The following is a 12,673-nucleotide window of genomic DNA, read 5'->3' as shown; positions in this document are numbered from 1 at the left end:
GTGCTCACGGAATCCGTTTGCCAAAACCTAATGGCGGGCAAAGACGACCTAGAGCCGACCAGGCACATGGGACAGGACGGGGAGGGGGGGGTCTCTTCAATCTCAAAACTGCACACTCTTCTCCAACTTCTCTCGTCTTCTGGACACAGTGGCTGTAAGACTCAAACCCCACCACCAGGGAATTTCCTACGCTGGGGTTTGCTGCAGGCTGGATGGGCAGCACGCCAACGTTCGGTGGGCAAGCATGGGGCCCGGGGAAGCAGCTGACCCGCAGTCCAGGCCAGGCACACACAGCACCAGACCCTGAGCAGGCACCCCCAGGACACACAACAGAAATGTCCACTCCAAACACCTGCTCTGGGGCAAATCCACAGGGGCGCAACAGGAAATAGAAGGTGAGCCGTGTACCTCTAAATTCTGACATTCCTGAGCCGAGTTGGTGGGCAGACCAATCCACTTGATCTCCTTCTTCTCCTTAGAGATGATGTTCATGGCCATCAGCACGTTTAAGGCATCATAGACTCGCCGTCTGATGTTCTTCTGGTCGTAAGCCTGGTGGGAGGATGAAGCGTGAGTTTTCCAAACGGTCCAGAACGGCTCACGGACCCAGAACACACGCAGGAAAAGGCACCACCAACCTGCTCGTGCCCCGTGAACCCCCCAGCAGCATCTAGATCACACCCAGCACATCCCCACTGAGCCCCGAGGAAGAGGGAGTTTCTCTAGGGAGCTGGCCTGATAGGAGCCAGAGCCTGCACATCCCACATCCCAGCATCTGGGGAGGATAAGGCGTCACGCCGCAAACAGGTCCGGGAAATTCTTTTGCATTGTCCTCTGAACTGTCTCCGGTTGTTTCGGAGAAACCCAGAGGGAGCTGTACGACGCTGGGGCGTGTCCCTGTCGCACGGCACATACTCACGGACTCGTTTGGTAGGATGTGGTTGTCGGCAGCACTGAACTCTGCGACCAGCTCATCGGCCACCTCGTTGTAGGACGTGGTCCCCTTCCTCTGCACCTTCTCGCAGACCTTCATGGAGAAGTGCCTCAGGCCCTTCCCGTTCTTCTCCCCTTTCCTGTGGCGCTTCCTTCAAAAATACAAAGGCACAGCGCCCTCAGCACCCTCCGCGCCAGTCCCAGGGCGACACACGTTCACCCACAAGGCTAGCAAGCTGGGCTCGGGCTGACACCCCGGGCACAGCTCCAGGGACCTGGCTCGTGTGCACAGCGCACTGGGCACAGAGCGCACTGGACGCAGCCATGGGGCCAAGGCTCCCTTGCTTTCTTTAGGGGCCAGAAAACAAACTTTTAAGTGGCCAGGCCTCACATCTGCATCAGCTCCCCGGAAACACGGGGCAGACACCCAAAAGGGCAGGAGCCAGTGCGTATCTACTGCATCCTGATACACCAACACCGCTTCTTAAAAAGATGTCCACAGACGTGGGAATTACAGAACTTTTACTGCAAATTTAAGAACTTTGAGGGAAAATTTGAGCAGACTACGAGCCGAGGCGGCGTGGAGACCACATCAGCCGTGTGGCGGCGGCACCCGACACTGAAGACCGCAGTGCGCTTCAGATCGCGGGAAACCCTGCGTCTCAACTTGTTAAGTCACCACGTCAAGGAAAGGGTGGCTCTGAGTTTCTCACTGGATGATTCAGGGAATCATGATTTTTGCTTTAGAACCAATACAGACAATAATGCCAAAAAGCTTTGTTTTTGTTTTTAAGGAAAGTCACAGAGCTGACCTCTGAGTAAAACTATTTTCTCACACGGTCAAGGTGACAGTATGGGGGCCCCCGCGGGGCCACCGAGTTACAGAGCTGCAGTGGGTGAAGCGCCGTGAGCGGGCACGTGGGCGCACTGTTCCCTAGATGCTACTTTCCAGTGCAGACAACGGGAAAAGCGCTAAAGTCACCGCAGCGCTGAGAAGCCAGCTTCCTCCTCCTCTTCGGCCACAAGCTGCCCACCCCTTACGGTGCCGCCACCCCCGAACCGCGGGGCGCAGCCCCTCTGCAGCCAGACTTCTCCTTTACGAGGAAAAGTGCACCTTGACTACGTCTATTCCGGGCACGACGGCCGGGCACGTGGCACAGAGAGCTGGGGGTTACAATTCTAGGCAATGTGCTCACCCGGCAGACCAAGGTGAGGGGTCTGAAGGCTGGTTCTGTGAGACAAAGTGAGTGTTAGGGGTGTGTGGGCTTCCTACCACGATAGTGTTGGGCGCTGCAGGTCTCTGAGGCGTACCAATTACCTACAGTCAAAAGAGACAATTCAGAACACAATCAGCAATCTCCCGCATACGACCCTGCCATTTTATCATTTCCCATTCTCTAAAGGTACTGCCGAGTTCCATAAACTACGAAGACTGGAGAACACGGTCGCGTGAGCACCAATGGCTGACACTGCTGAGCTAGAGACGCCATCAATCGGCACTTCTGTTCTGAACGAGCCGTGTCCCTCACCGACTTCAGGTGTCTTCCCCGGTTCAACAAAAGCAGCAGGAACCATCCCACCCCAGCAAGCCCTAGCCCGACGGAACAGCGAGCCCCGGGGATATTGCCCAGGGAGGTTGCCCTGGGGAGGTCTCCCAAGAAGGTCACGGTTAGTGGAGGTGCCTGCAAAGCGAGCCTCAGGGCACTGTTCCCGCCGTTCCTCTCGCCCTAGTTTACTTTCCTTTCCTTTTAGTGACGCAGATGAGGATGAAACCCTCTCTTCCGGGGGTGCTAAACTAAGGCCAAAGCACAAGGATCGCACACCCGCGTGTGAGAACCTCGTCCCAACAGCGGCTCTGCGGGGGACCCAGCACCCCCAACAGTGCAGCATGGGAGGGCGGGGGGCAATCAGCACTGGGAGCAACAGACACACACCCCAGGGCGAGGGCAGCTCTGGGGACGGCAGTGTGACGCACCCCGCACGTGGCTAAGTCTGAGCACCCCAAGCCATCTCTTCCCCGAAGGAAGGGAAAGCCCGGTTTGTCTTCAACAAGGACTTAGAATGTGGTCCCACTGATTAATATGCAAATATTCACACACGGGACACACAGATGCTGCTGTGCAGCCAAGTCAAATCCCAGTTTTCTAGGATCTTGTACATGACTCCACCCACACCAAAGAGCTGATCCAGGAAAACAGTTCAGAAACATGACTTCTCAGGTTCTGCACAGCCAAGTGCCCCCCCGAGTCACCGTCCGGCACCAGGCGCTGGGGCAGCCCTTCGCGGGGGCGGGGCACAGCCTCGGGGGCTGGCCGTGCCCGCCAGGCGGGCCCCTTCTTCGCAGGAGGCGTGTACTGCCTGCTGTGGCTGGGGGACAGTTGACCGGGCGGACCTAGGTCAGGTCACCGGTCAGGGCTAATGACCCACAAGCCACAGAAAGAAAAAACACTCTCAATTTCATTCTTTTAATTCACATTTCCAATGATCAAAATTTCATTACAGTGTTTTCCAAATTGTGGATCACTCTCATTCAAAAGCCATGAAATCAAACAGCAAGCTTTCTGAAAAAAAGAAAGAGGAGACAGAAAAGAGAATGAATCCCCAGAGAGGAGACGCGCCTCCCAAACCTTGTTTCTGTTAAATGAGTGTTTTCGGGGCCCTGGCTCACTGTGGAGAACGCGCTTTAGCCGAGGCTCAAGGCCAGCAGTTTGGGACACTCGGGCAGCCTGAACACGTTCTACACGGACTGGGTCGGAGAGTGGATTTAGGACGCCAGCACCCACGCAGATGGGCAGGAGAGCCACCGGAGGGCTGCCTGACGTGATCTGGGCCCCCACGGCCAACTCCTCACTGTCGTTCTCTCCCTAAGCTGGACCCCTTTGGTGTGACTGGTCCACACGAGAACGAAAGTCAGAGGACCAGGCACACAGCAGGCGCTCAGTACCTGCTCACTGGACGACAGGGAGCTGTTCTCTCTCCGATCCTCCCCCATCTTAACCGCTCTCCTGGAAACCGTGCCCATGGGCACCAACTCGGGCAGGACCGGGGCCTGAGCCCCTCGAGAGCCAAGCCATGCTCACATCCCAGGAAGACAAGGCTCTCAGGTCACAGTGTGCCAGTCCTTCTGTCCTCAACCCTCTGGCAGACAAAGTTGAGAGACCCCCGCGATGTGTAAGCTGTAGCCCACGGTGCTGGGGTTTGCGGAGGATGAGTTACCATCACTAGCTGCCCCGAAACAACCAGATTCGGACCAGGGCCACAACTTTCAGGCTGATAAAGTTTAAGGCACCAACAGACAAATCTTCATGTTAACGTTCCTCACTACTATTTGTAACCATAAAAACAGAACTACTCCTATAATTAAGGAGGTATTCCCAAGCTAAATCTGCTGTGATACATAGTAACTAAAAATAATGAGTTACAGAATAAAACACAAAATGGAATATTTAACTTAAAAAGACGTTTACTAAAAAGCTGTGATGAGCCAAATATGGTGTAGGACTTCGACACAGTGTTGCTTTGAAAAAAATCACAGCAACTCTGCTAGGAAAAGCAGTCATATCCTCTGATGGGGGTGAAGTGGGCACACGCACCGTTGCCCAGGGTGTTCACCCAGAGTGGGAGCTCAGGTCTGCCCAGAGCAGCTGGGCAGTCAACATCCTTCTGTCGCTGCTACACATGGCCCAGGAGGAGGGGCGGCTGCAATCTGACCAGAGTTCCGTCAGGAAGGGCCCACTGAACCCACCCACAGGTGATCAGTAAGCAGGGGTACCCAGCACAGTCCCAGGAGCACAGACCCACCTCCACCTCCTGCTAGCGGGTGGGCCACAGCAGGGACACCTGTCCCAGCACCTGACAGCCTACCGAGCCCTAAGCCCACTGTGTGTCCCGCAAGGACCCCACCCTCATTTCCCAGGCAAGTAACGCTCACGCCGAGGAGGGTCAAGGCCAGGCACCGCCACCCCCACATAACCCCACGCTCTGGGGCAGACATGGGGTGAGCGGGACACGTGTAGCAGGAGGGGAAGGTGCCGGGCCTGAGCCCGCAGGCAGGCCTGAGCCGGGGGAGTGCACACTCGTCCCAGCACCGCAGGCACTGCGAGCATCCGAGAGGGCACTGCAGAAGGCAGACCTCACACCCCGACCTCCGCACCAGAGCTACAGGCCACCGTCAAGAATCGGCAAGCCCGCCTGCCCAGGGCCCCTTACCACTTGCTGTGCAAGGTTGACATTGGACTGTCCGAATGTTTTTGGCAAGAGCTGCTTCCCCAGCGTGTTCACTGTGGAGGGGTGGACAGCTACCAAGGACAGCACGCCTGCAACGCAAGGAGGTAAGAGGTTAGTTCTGCTCCGGCTGAGGCTAGTGGGGCAGCTTCAGGACGGTGACGCTCCGGCTGAGGCTAGTGGGGCAGCTTCAGGACGGTGACGCTCCGGCTAAGGCTAGTGGGGCAGCTTCAGGACGGTGACGCTCTGGCTAAGGCTAGTGGGGCAGCTTCAGGACGGTTCTGCTCCGGCTAAGGCTAGTGGGGCAGCTTCAGGACGGTTCTGCTCCGGCTAAGGCTAGTGGGGCAGCTTCAGGACAGTTCTGCTCCGGCTAAGGCTAGTGGGGCAGCTTCAGGACGGTGATGCTTCTAGCTAACAGGTTAGTTCTGCTCCGGCTAAGGCTAGTGGGGCAGCTTCAGGACGGTGATGCTTCTAGCCGAGACCCTTACTTTACCCACCTTAGGTCTGTGGGTCAGCTGCACGCACTCCTAAGTCCAACTCTCATCTTCAGGCGTCTGCGCGGGACATGACCACCTGCTCTCCCACCCAACCAGCCCCAACCTGGGCGCTTCTGTGTCCAGGGCGCAGGGGCCCAGGGGCCCTAGGCACATGACCGACCTGCCCCGAACCCCTGTGGGGCTGCCTGCCCACCTATGGAATATTCTGGTGGGCCACAGGGTCTGGGGAGAGCAGCTCTTGAAAACCTACAATTCTGTGACAATTAGAGTCTTCTAAATGCTCCAGCATTTCTCTCTCTGTTTGCAAAACTAGTTTGGAAACCTAACACTCTTGTGGCTCAGTCAGCTGAGCATCTGACTCTTGGTTTCAGCTCAGGTCTCAGGGTCGTGGGACTGAGTCCCACGTCAGGCTCTGCACTCAGTGTGGAGTCGGCTTGAGGTTCTCTCTCTCCCTCTGCCTCTCCCAGCTCCACCCCCACGTGTGTTCATGATCTCTCTGAAAAAAAGAAAAAAAGAATTCTAAAGAAATCTAACACCCTTCTTCCTTAAGAAGTAGAATCACATCTCTGTTTCTAGGAAGAGAAATGCCTGGGGAGGAAGCTGCCCCCTCTTTGAACACACAGATGGACATACGAGGAGCAGAAATACTCATTCCTTCAAGTGTTTGCTAAGAGTTCTGTATGCCTGGCTCTGTCTTTGGTGTTAGGCATACAACAGCGAATAAAAATGGTAAAACATTTTATTTTACATAATAAATAATAAAATCAAATGAAGTAGGAATGATTAAAATTCAAAATACAGAAACAAAGCCCTTGCCCTGGCAGCCTCAAAAGGCAGAGAGAAAACAAAGGGAGTGTGTACAGAGGTGCCTGGAGACCCGGGAGGGCGAGCAGCGTGCACACCGTCCGAGCCTTACTGAGAAGGGCCTGAGCGCCCTGGGGAAGCAGCAGACCAACTCTGGTCTCCCAGTCACTGCCGCATGGGGGGCGGAGAAACCTTGCTCGGGTCATCACGCTTTGCATCCCCTGGCTCCTGGAGCAGACCAGGCTCCTGCGGCCACCCAGGGTGAGCACGGGACCCTGCGGCGGGCGGCGGGGGGAGGGCCTCGAGCCCAGTGGGACGAGGATGACACCTCCTCCGCTTCACAGGCTCTGCCTCGTGGCGGCCTCCAAATACGCAAACACTGTCCTCCTCTAGCCTGGCCCTCACTTCTGAGCCCTGCACAGTCCATGCATTTTAAAGAACAGACTTCAGAATTCAGTAAACAGTGACTTATTGCTACACACAAACACTGAATAATTTCTTAACGGCACAAGTCGACCAAACCAACTGGCTGAATATTAGCATTTTTACCAACCAACACCAACAGGTATTTATTTTCTGTAAATATTTGCTTTGAGTTTTTTATTTTCCTCTAAACATAGAGACCTGTATCTTAGCAAAAGCAAATTTTTAACAATTGTTTTAGATATGTAAAAGATGCTTTAAAAGATAACAAAATTATTCTATCTTGCACAGAGATTTAAAACATCACTTTTCAGATTCATGTATAGGTTAGTAATTAGGTTTCTAAGAATACTCAACTGATTCACTAAAAAACATAAAATTATTTTTTTAAATTTGCAAATGACGCCCTGTCAACACCAGCGATCCAGGCGGTTCTCATGATGTGTCTTAAAACTTATTTTGCACGTCAAATAAATGATGTTAGAACACAGGGGCCAACGGGTCAGGTGCTCGTCTCTGGGGCTAACCTGCAGGTCCGCCACAAGGCCATCTACCAAAGGGACAACACAAACCACCCAAAACCCCAGGAACGTCTTTCTTAAAATTAACATGCTTAGAGCTCCCCCCAGCTGGGGGAACGAGGAGGAGAGCAGTTTGGGCAACGGCAGGGCTGAGAGGCAGAAGTGGATCGGGGCCAGGACCCCTTTCCTGGACGACACCACCTGTCCTTCCCACCAGGGTCTCGTCCTTGTTTTACTAAGTGAGAAACTCTTCAATACAAAGAATTACTCTGCAGACAATCTTGCTCCAGAGTACAAGCTAGGACTGACTACGACCATTCTATCCTATCTGCTGAAGAGGCTTGAGGAGCAGAGCTAATCTCGCCGTCCACAGACCCACCCCATCCCTGCCCACAGCCATCAGGGCTTGAGGGATGCACTCCGTCTGTGTTTCATACTTTCCCACGCACATCCATGAATCTGAGAAAATACAAGTATTACTGGTGTGGGCCTTTGAAATCTAGAAAACAACAGTCTGCCACTTTGCTTACACTATTGTTGGGACCTAGCCACAGAAAGATCTAGCTGATGCCTTTAACGCTGTGCCGCTACCCCGGTAACAGGTCGGCTGCGCGAATGCACAGAAGCTCCTACTACGATGTGGCGGCTAATGCTGGACGGGCCTCCTCCTGCTGAGTCTCCAGGTGTCCAGGGAGTCCAGTCAATCTCCAGCTGAGTCCAGGTGACCATCTGTGTTTGGGCTTCAGCCCAGCACATCCCCAGGGCCATTCCGCACATGTGCGTGCAGACACACGTGTGCTCATGCGTGGGCACGCGCCCCGGCAGACACGCACACACACACATGCACACACGGACACGTGCATGGACACACACCCCGGCACGCGCGCGCACACACACACACGCACCCCAGCAGACATGCACATGCAAACATATGCACACACATGCACGGGCATGCGCCCCAGCAGACACACTCACGCGTGCACACATTGGCACACCCCCCAGCAGCCAGTGTCCCTCTCCCAGGTTCCTGCCAACTGCTGACTCAGGAAGACACAGCCCTTTTTGTCAATCTCAAGGATGGGATTTCATTTCTGGTTCAATCTGACCACAGAAATTAGAATGTTTAACATCCTCTTCCAACAAAGACCGCCACACACACAACCCACTTGCAGGGCTTAGGAATTCACACTTCAGTTACAAGACGGGCGAGATTACAACAGCCTAGAAATCTACTCACTAGAAATAGTATTATTTTAACTGTAAAATGTACTTAAAGCCTTTTATTAAGGGAACTATGTAACACGGTATTTTCAAATATAACATCATGAAATGGAGGATTCCTTTCCCGGCAAGAAAATGCGTTAGGGACACATGTGGTCTGAACTGCTGTAACCACTCACAGAAAAAGGATCCTAAAAATATTATGTAAACATATTGTAATTAGTAATCACAACCTATTAATATCTATAGGTTTTAAGATACCTTAAATTATGAAATCGTAAGGCTGAATGTTTTCTTGAAAACAATTTTAACCACTTTTAAGTTCTGACAACCTAACGTTTTAAGAGTTACTATTTTGCCCACCATACTACAGATATTGCATACGCTGATATGGCCAAAAGGGCCACCAGAATGTGTCCACGGTGTGCACGGCTCCACGCCAGGCAACAGCAGCAGCTCCAGGACAGGCTTGCTCCTAGGGCCACTGCGGCGCCTACGTCACCTCCCGCGCTCGCTGCTCACCAGCTGAGCACCCTGAAAGGGGGAAACAGGCTCTGCAGGGGCTCCCCCGGTCCGAGCGAAGTGCGCTGCGTCTCAGGATGCCCGCTCTGACCGAGGCGGGTCGACGACGCCCTCACCATTCGTGTGCTCAGTGCGCACTCTTCTGGGCACCACGGCCAGTCACCATCGCAAGCCCAGAAGCAGGGCTCAGAGGCTGGGACATCACTCCGTGCTCTAGGCATCCTCTGGGTTTGAACGGCTGGGAGGAGAAAACAAGCTGATGCCTCTACTCCATGTTCCCCAAGAGGGCAGCCTCTGAGGGGCTGAGCGAGTCCTGCTGTTTCCTCCTACAGCGGGGCCCCTCTCCAAACCGCCGCTCAAACACCAGCCTGAACGGACCCACTGTGTGCACCGGTGTGTGTGTGTTTGGGAGGGTGCAGTCACCACGTCTCAAGGATTACACAGCGATGCCACATTTTCAGCCATACAGCACACCCCAAAATTTCATCTCTCCTGCCTTAGAGCCCTTCTAAAAGGAGAGGCAACACCGAAGCAGAAGCACAGTGCCGCAGGCCGCGGGAGATGCCCTCTCACCTGCCAGACGCGGCCATGGACGCTGGAGCACTGCTCCACAGAGACGGGCCTGCCCCCCACATGGAGCACACGCAGGCACAGAGCTCTCTGGGGAGAAGAGGGGTCTCTGTCAACAATCGACAGGTATCACAGCTCTCCACAAAAAGGTGGCACTAGAAACTCCAGGAATGGCCCAGCAACAGCCAAGTGTTAAGTCACACACTGCGGGGACTGGATGAGCACCCATGCCAGCATGACACGCCCCAACACTGCGTGTCAGGAAAGTGTTTATGGAACGGTGAAGACACGCTTTAACTGTACTCAGGTAACTCAGGGTTTCTTCAGGGAGCATGTGTTGTGTGTCTAATAAAGAAAAAATTTGGGGGAAGGGTCCAAGCAAGGATTTGCAGCCAGAGACCCACACGTGAGCTGTGGCCCCAGGCAGGCAGCAGGTGCATCGGGAGGGGGAGGGTGCACGCGTGGCGGGGGATGGCGGCCTGAGCTCCAGAGTAGCAGCCAGATGACTGGCAGAAGAGAACCAGGTAGGAACACCAGAGAGAAACTGGGCCAGCGAAGGCCCTGGACAGACCCCTACCAGGAGGGCAGGCCCAGGAGCGAAACGGCGGAGACGCACTGAGGCCACCAGAACCCAGAACACGGGAAGGGGGAGTGCTGCTGCAGGTGTGCAGGGCCTGGGGCGCTCACGTGTTTGGTGCAGATGCAAAATGGTGCAGCCACGCACACGTGCCACGTGATCCGGTTTCCACTCCCGAGCATCAGCCCAAAACACAGGAACAAATGTGCGTGCAAAGGTTGACACAGCATTACAGCCATGGGCAAAACACTGGAAGTAATCGATGCTGTCACAACCAAGACCGCACACAAAAATTTCCCGTCTCCGACTGCCAGGGCTCTGGTCCTCAGAGCCGGTGGGTACAGAAAGCTGTGATGACCGACTTGATATGCCCACCTGCCAAGGTGCCCATCCCCAGCTATCCAATTGCAGGCCAGCCGGCGGCTGCTCTGGAGCCAATAAGCCGACTTCAGGGAAACGAGACCACCCTCCAGAACCACCTAACCAAACCAGGGCCTTCAGAGCAGAACCCAGGTTTCCCCAAGGAGGAAGGAGTACTGCTTGGGTCCAGCCTGCTGGCTCGCCCTGCACATGTCAGACCTGCCAACCCCTCGTCACGTGGGCCAATTCCACCTCTCTCACACTTGCAATGTGCCTCCCACAGGCCCTGCTTCTGGAGAAGCCTGTGGACACTGGGATCTGGAAATGGGCCCCACACACAGCAGCAAAGCAGAGGCACGGGCAGCGCTGAAGGCCAGGATGGTGAGCAGTCACGGTCAGGACACAAGAGGGCAAGAGCAACAAGCCCCGCCTGGGAGTGCACAGGACCCCCTTGTGGGGGGCATCATAAGCCAGAGCTTGGACAGGAGCACAACACAGGAGGCAGGGAGGAGGCCTCGTCTCAGGAGGGGCTCACTGACCCCAGCCGAGGGCAGTAGGGACCCCGTGAGTGCCCAGGCCCAGCACAACTCAGATGCCGGCCCATTCCCAAATTCTCGTTGGGTGGACCCGGGAGCGGTGGCAAGCTGGTCCTGCAGGTGCAACACGCGGGGCGCAGGGGTGCGGGGTGCAGGGGCGCAGGGGTGGGGGCCAAGAGAGACCAGCCCCTGCCCCTCAACGCCCAGCCTGCACCGGGCCTGGACTGCAGCCCTCCTGCCCCTCAAGGTCACTCCAGCAACAGCTCTCCGGCACACACTGCCAGCCATGCCCGTGGGCTCCTGGACAAGCTTGTGCTGGAGGGTCTGCGCCTCACTCACCATGACCCTGGCTGAGACTTTGCCAAACCTCCTTGGGAAGTGCCTGCAGTGACCACTGAATCAGACAACACAGTGTGATCCCCACGGGCTCCTCAACCTAATGAAACACCAGTGAATAACCCAAAGTGAAGAGCTCAAGTCAGCACCACACTGCCTAAAATTACCCTTCAAACTCCTGAGTCCGAAGCAAAGGGGACTGGGGGTGGAAACGGTCTCAACGGGCAGATAGAATGGGACGGAGCTTGAGCAGTCAGACAACCTGGTCCTGCTCCGTCCATGGCCAGAACGGCACCGGGCTGCCCGTCCGACAGACAAACAGCTCTGTTGATCAGAAGTGCAGGAGAAGCCTGGCAGCACTCAGCCTGCACGGGCAGGGCCAGAGCCAGAGAGCAGGTCACAGAGATGTGGTCACGGGCTTTCTCGCACCCAGAACACCCCTGAGGTGCAGGGGCAGGAGCCCCAGAAGAAGGCAAGGAGCGCAAGCATCTGGGAGGCCACACTGGTCCCAGCAGAGGTGTGGAAGCAGAGACAGAAGCCAGGAGAGCCTCGAGGGGCAGCTCTTCTGCGTCCAGCCAAGAGTGGAGCACAGAACCCGCTGGGGGCGCACCCGGGCAAGATAAGGGGGCTGCAGAGCGGCCAGACCACACCCAAGAAGGACACGAAATACTTAAACAGTGCAGGCAGCTAACACCGGAATATTCTAATGAACTCAAGAAGCTGTTTTCTGGTCCAGTTCAACCCCCTGCCTCACCATCAGACTCCGCAGGACACAAGCCCATCTCGTAAGAAGGAAAAGGAGACAAGCAACATGTGATAATAAGTGAGACTCTCAGAGTATCCGAACAACAAAGACATGCAAGATGAACACCAGAATGAAAGATTTCCATATTTCCAAGGGAGCAAAGTCTGTGGACTTTTTCCATGATTATTTCTGCTTCATCACTTTAACAGAACACATCATGCCTACAGCTCCTGAAATTCTAAGGGTCCTGTCAGTTACGCTACCGCGTCTCTCACTCAGGCAATCTGTGAATAGTGAAAGCCATTGAGATAAACCGTCTGCACACACTGAACCCCTCAGCGGGCTCTCCATCCTTGCACAGGAAGCAAAAGAGCAAGGGATCCACAGAAAAGCAAGACACTGCT

At 55.0% G+C, this 12,673-nt stretch overlaps 1 protein-coding gene across 3 annotated transcripts in view; it reads right to left on the bottom strand.

The window, feature by feature from the left end:
* Positions 1-12,673, bottom strand: part of TFDP1 (transcription factor Dp-1) — a 40,781-nt gene that overhangs the window by 8,152 nt on the left and 19,956 nt on the right. For all 3 annotated transcript variants that reach the window (XM_028087330.2, XM_028087329.2, XM_028087328.2), the window contains 4 exons: positions 5,143-5,249; positions 2,130-2,251; positions 920-1,085; positions 409-552 (listed from right to left, as the gene is read on the bottom strand). In XM_028087330.2, coding sequence (XP_027943131.1) covers positions 409-552; positions 920-1,085; positions 2,130-2,251; positions 5,143-5,249 — 539 coding nt within the window. The remainder of the gene's footprint in view (positions 1-408; positions 553-919; positions 1,086-2,129; positions 2,252-5,142; positions 5,250-12,673) is intronic.

This window comes from Eumetopias jubatus, unplaced genomic scaffold, assembly GCF_037043125.1.
Source record: "Eumetopias jubatus isolate StellerSeaLion01/CBP00866 unplaced genomic scaffold, mEumJub1_p1.0 scaffold_3, whole genome shotgun sequence".
NCBI lineage: Eukaryota > Metazoa > Chordata > Mammalia > Carnivora > Otariidae > Eumetopias > Eumetopias jubatus.
Note: the sequence above shows the minus strand (reverse complement) of the source record. Positions and strands in the feature narration are given on the sequence as shown.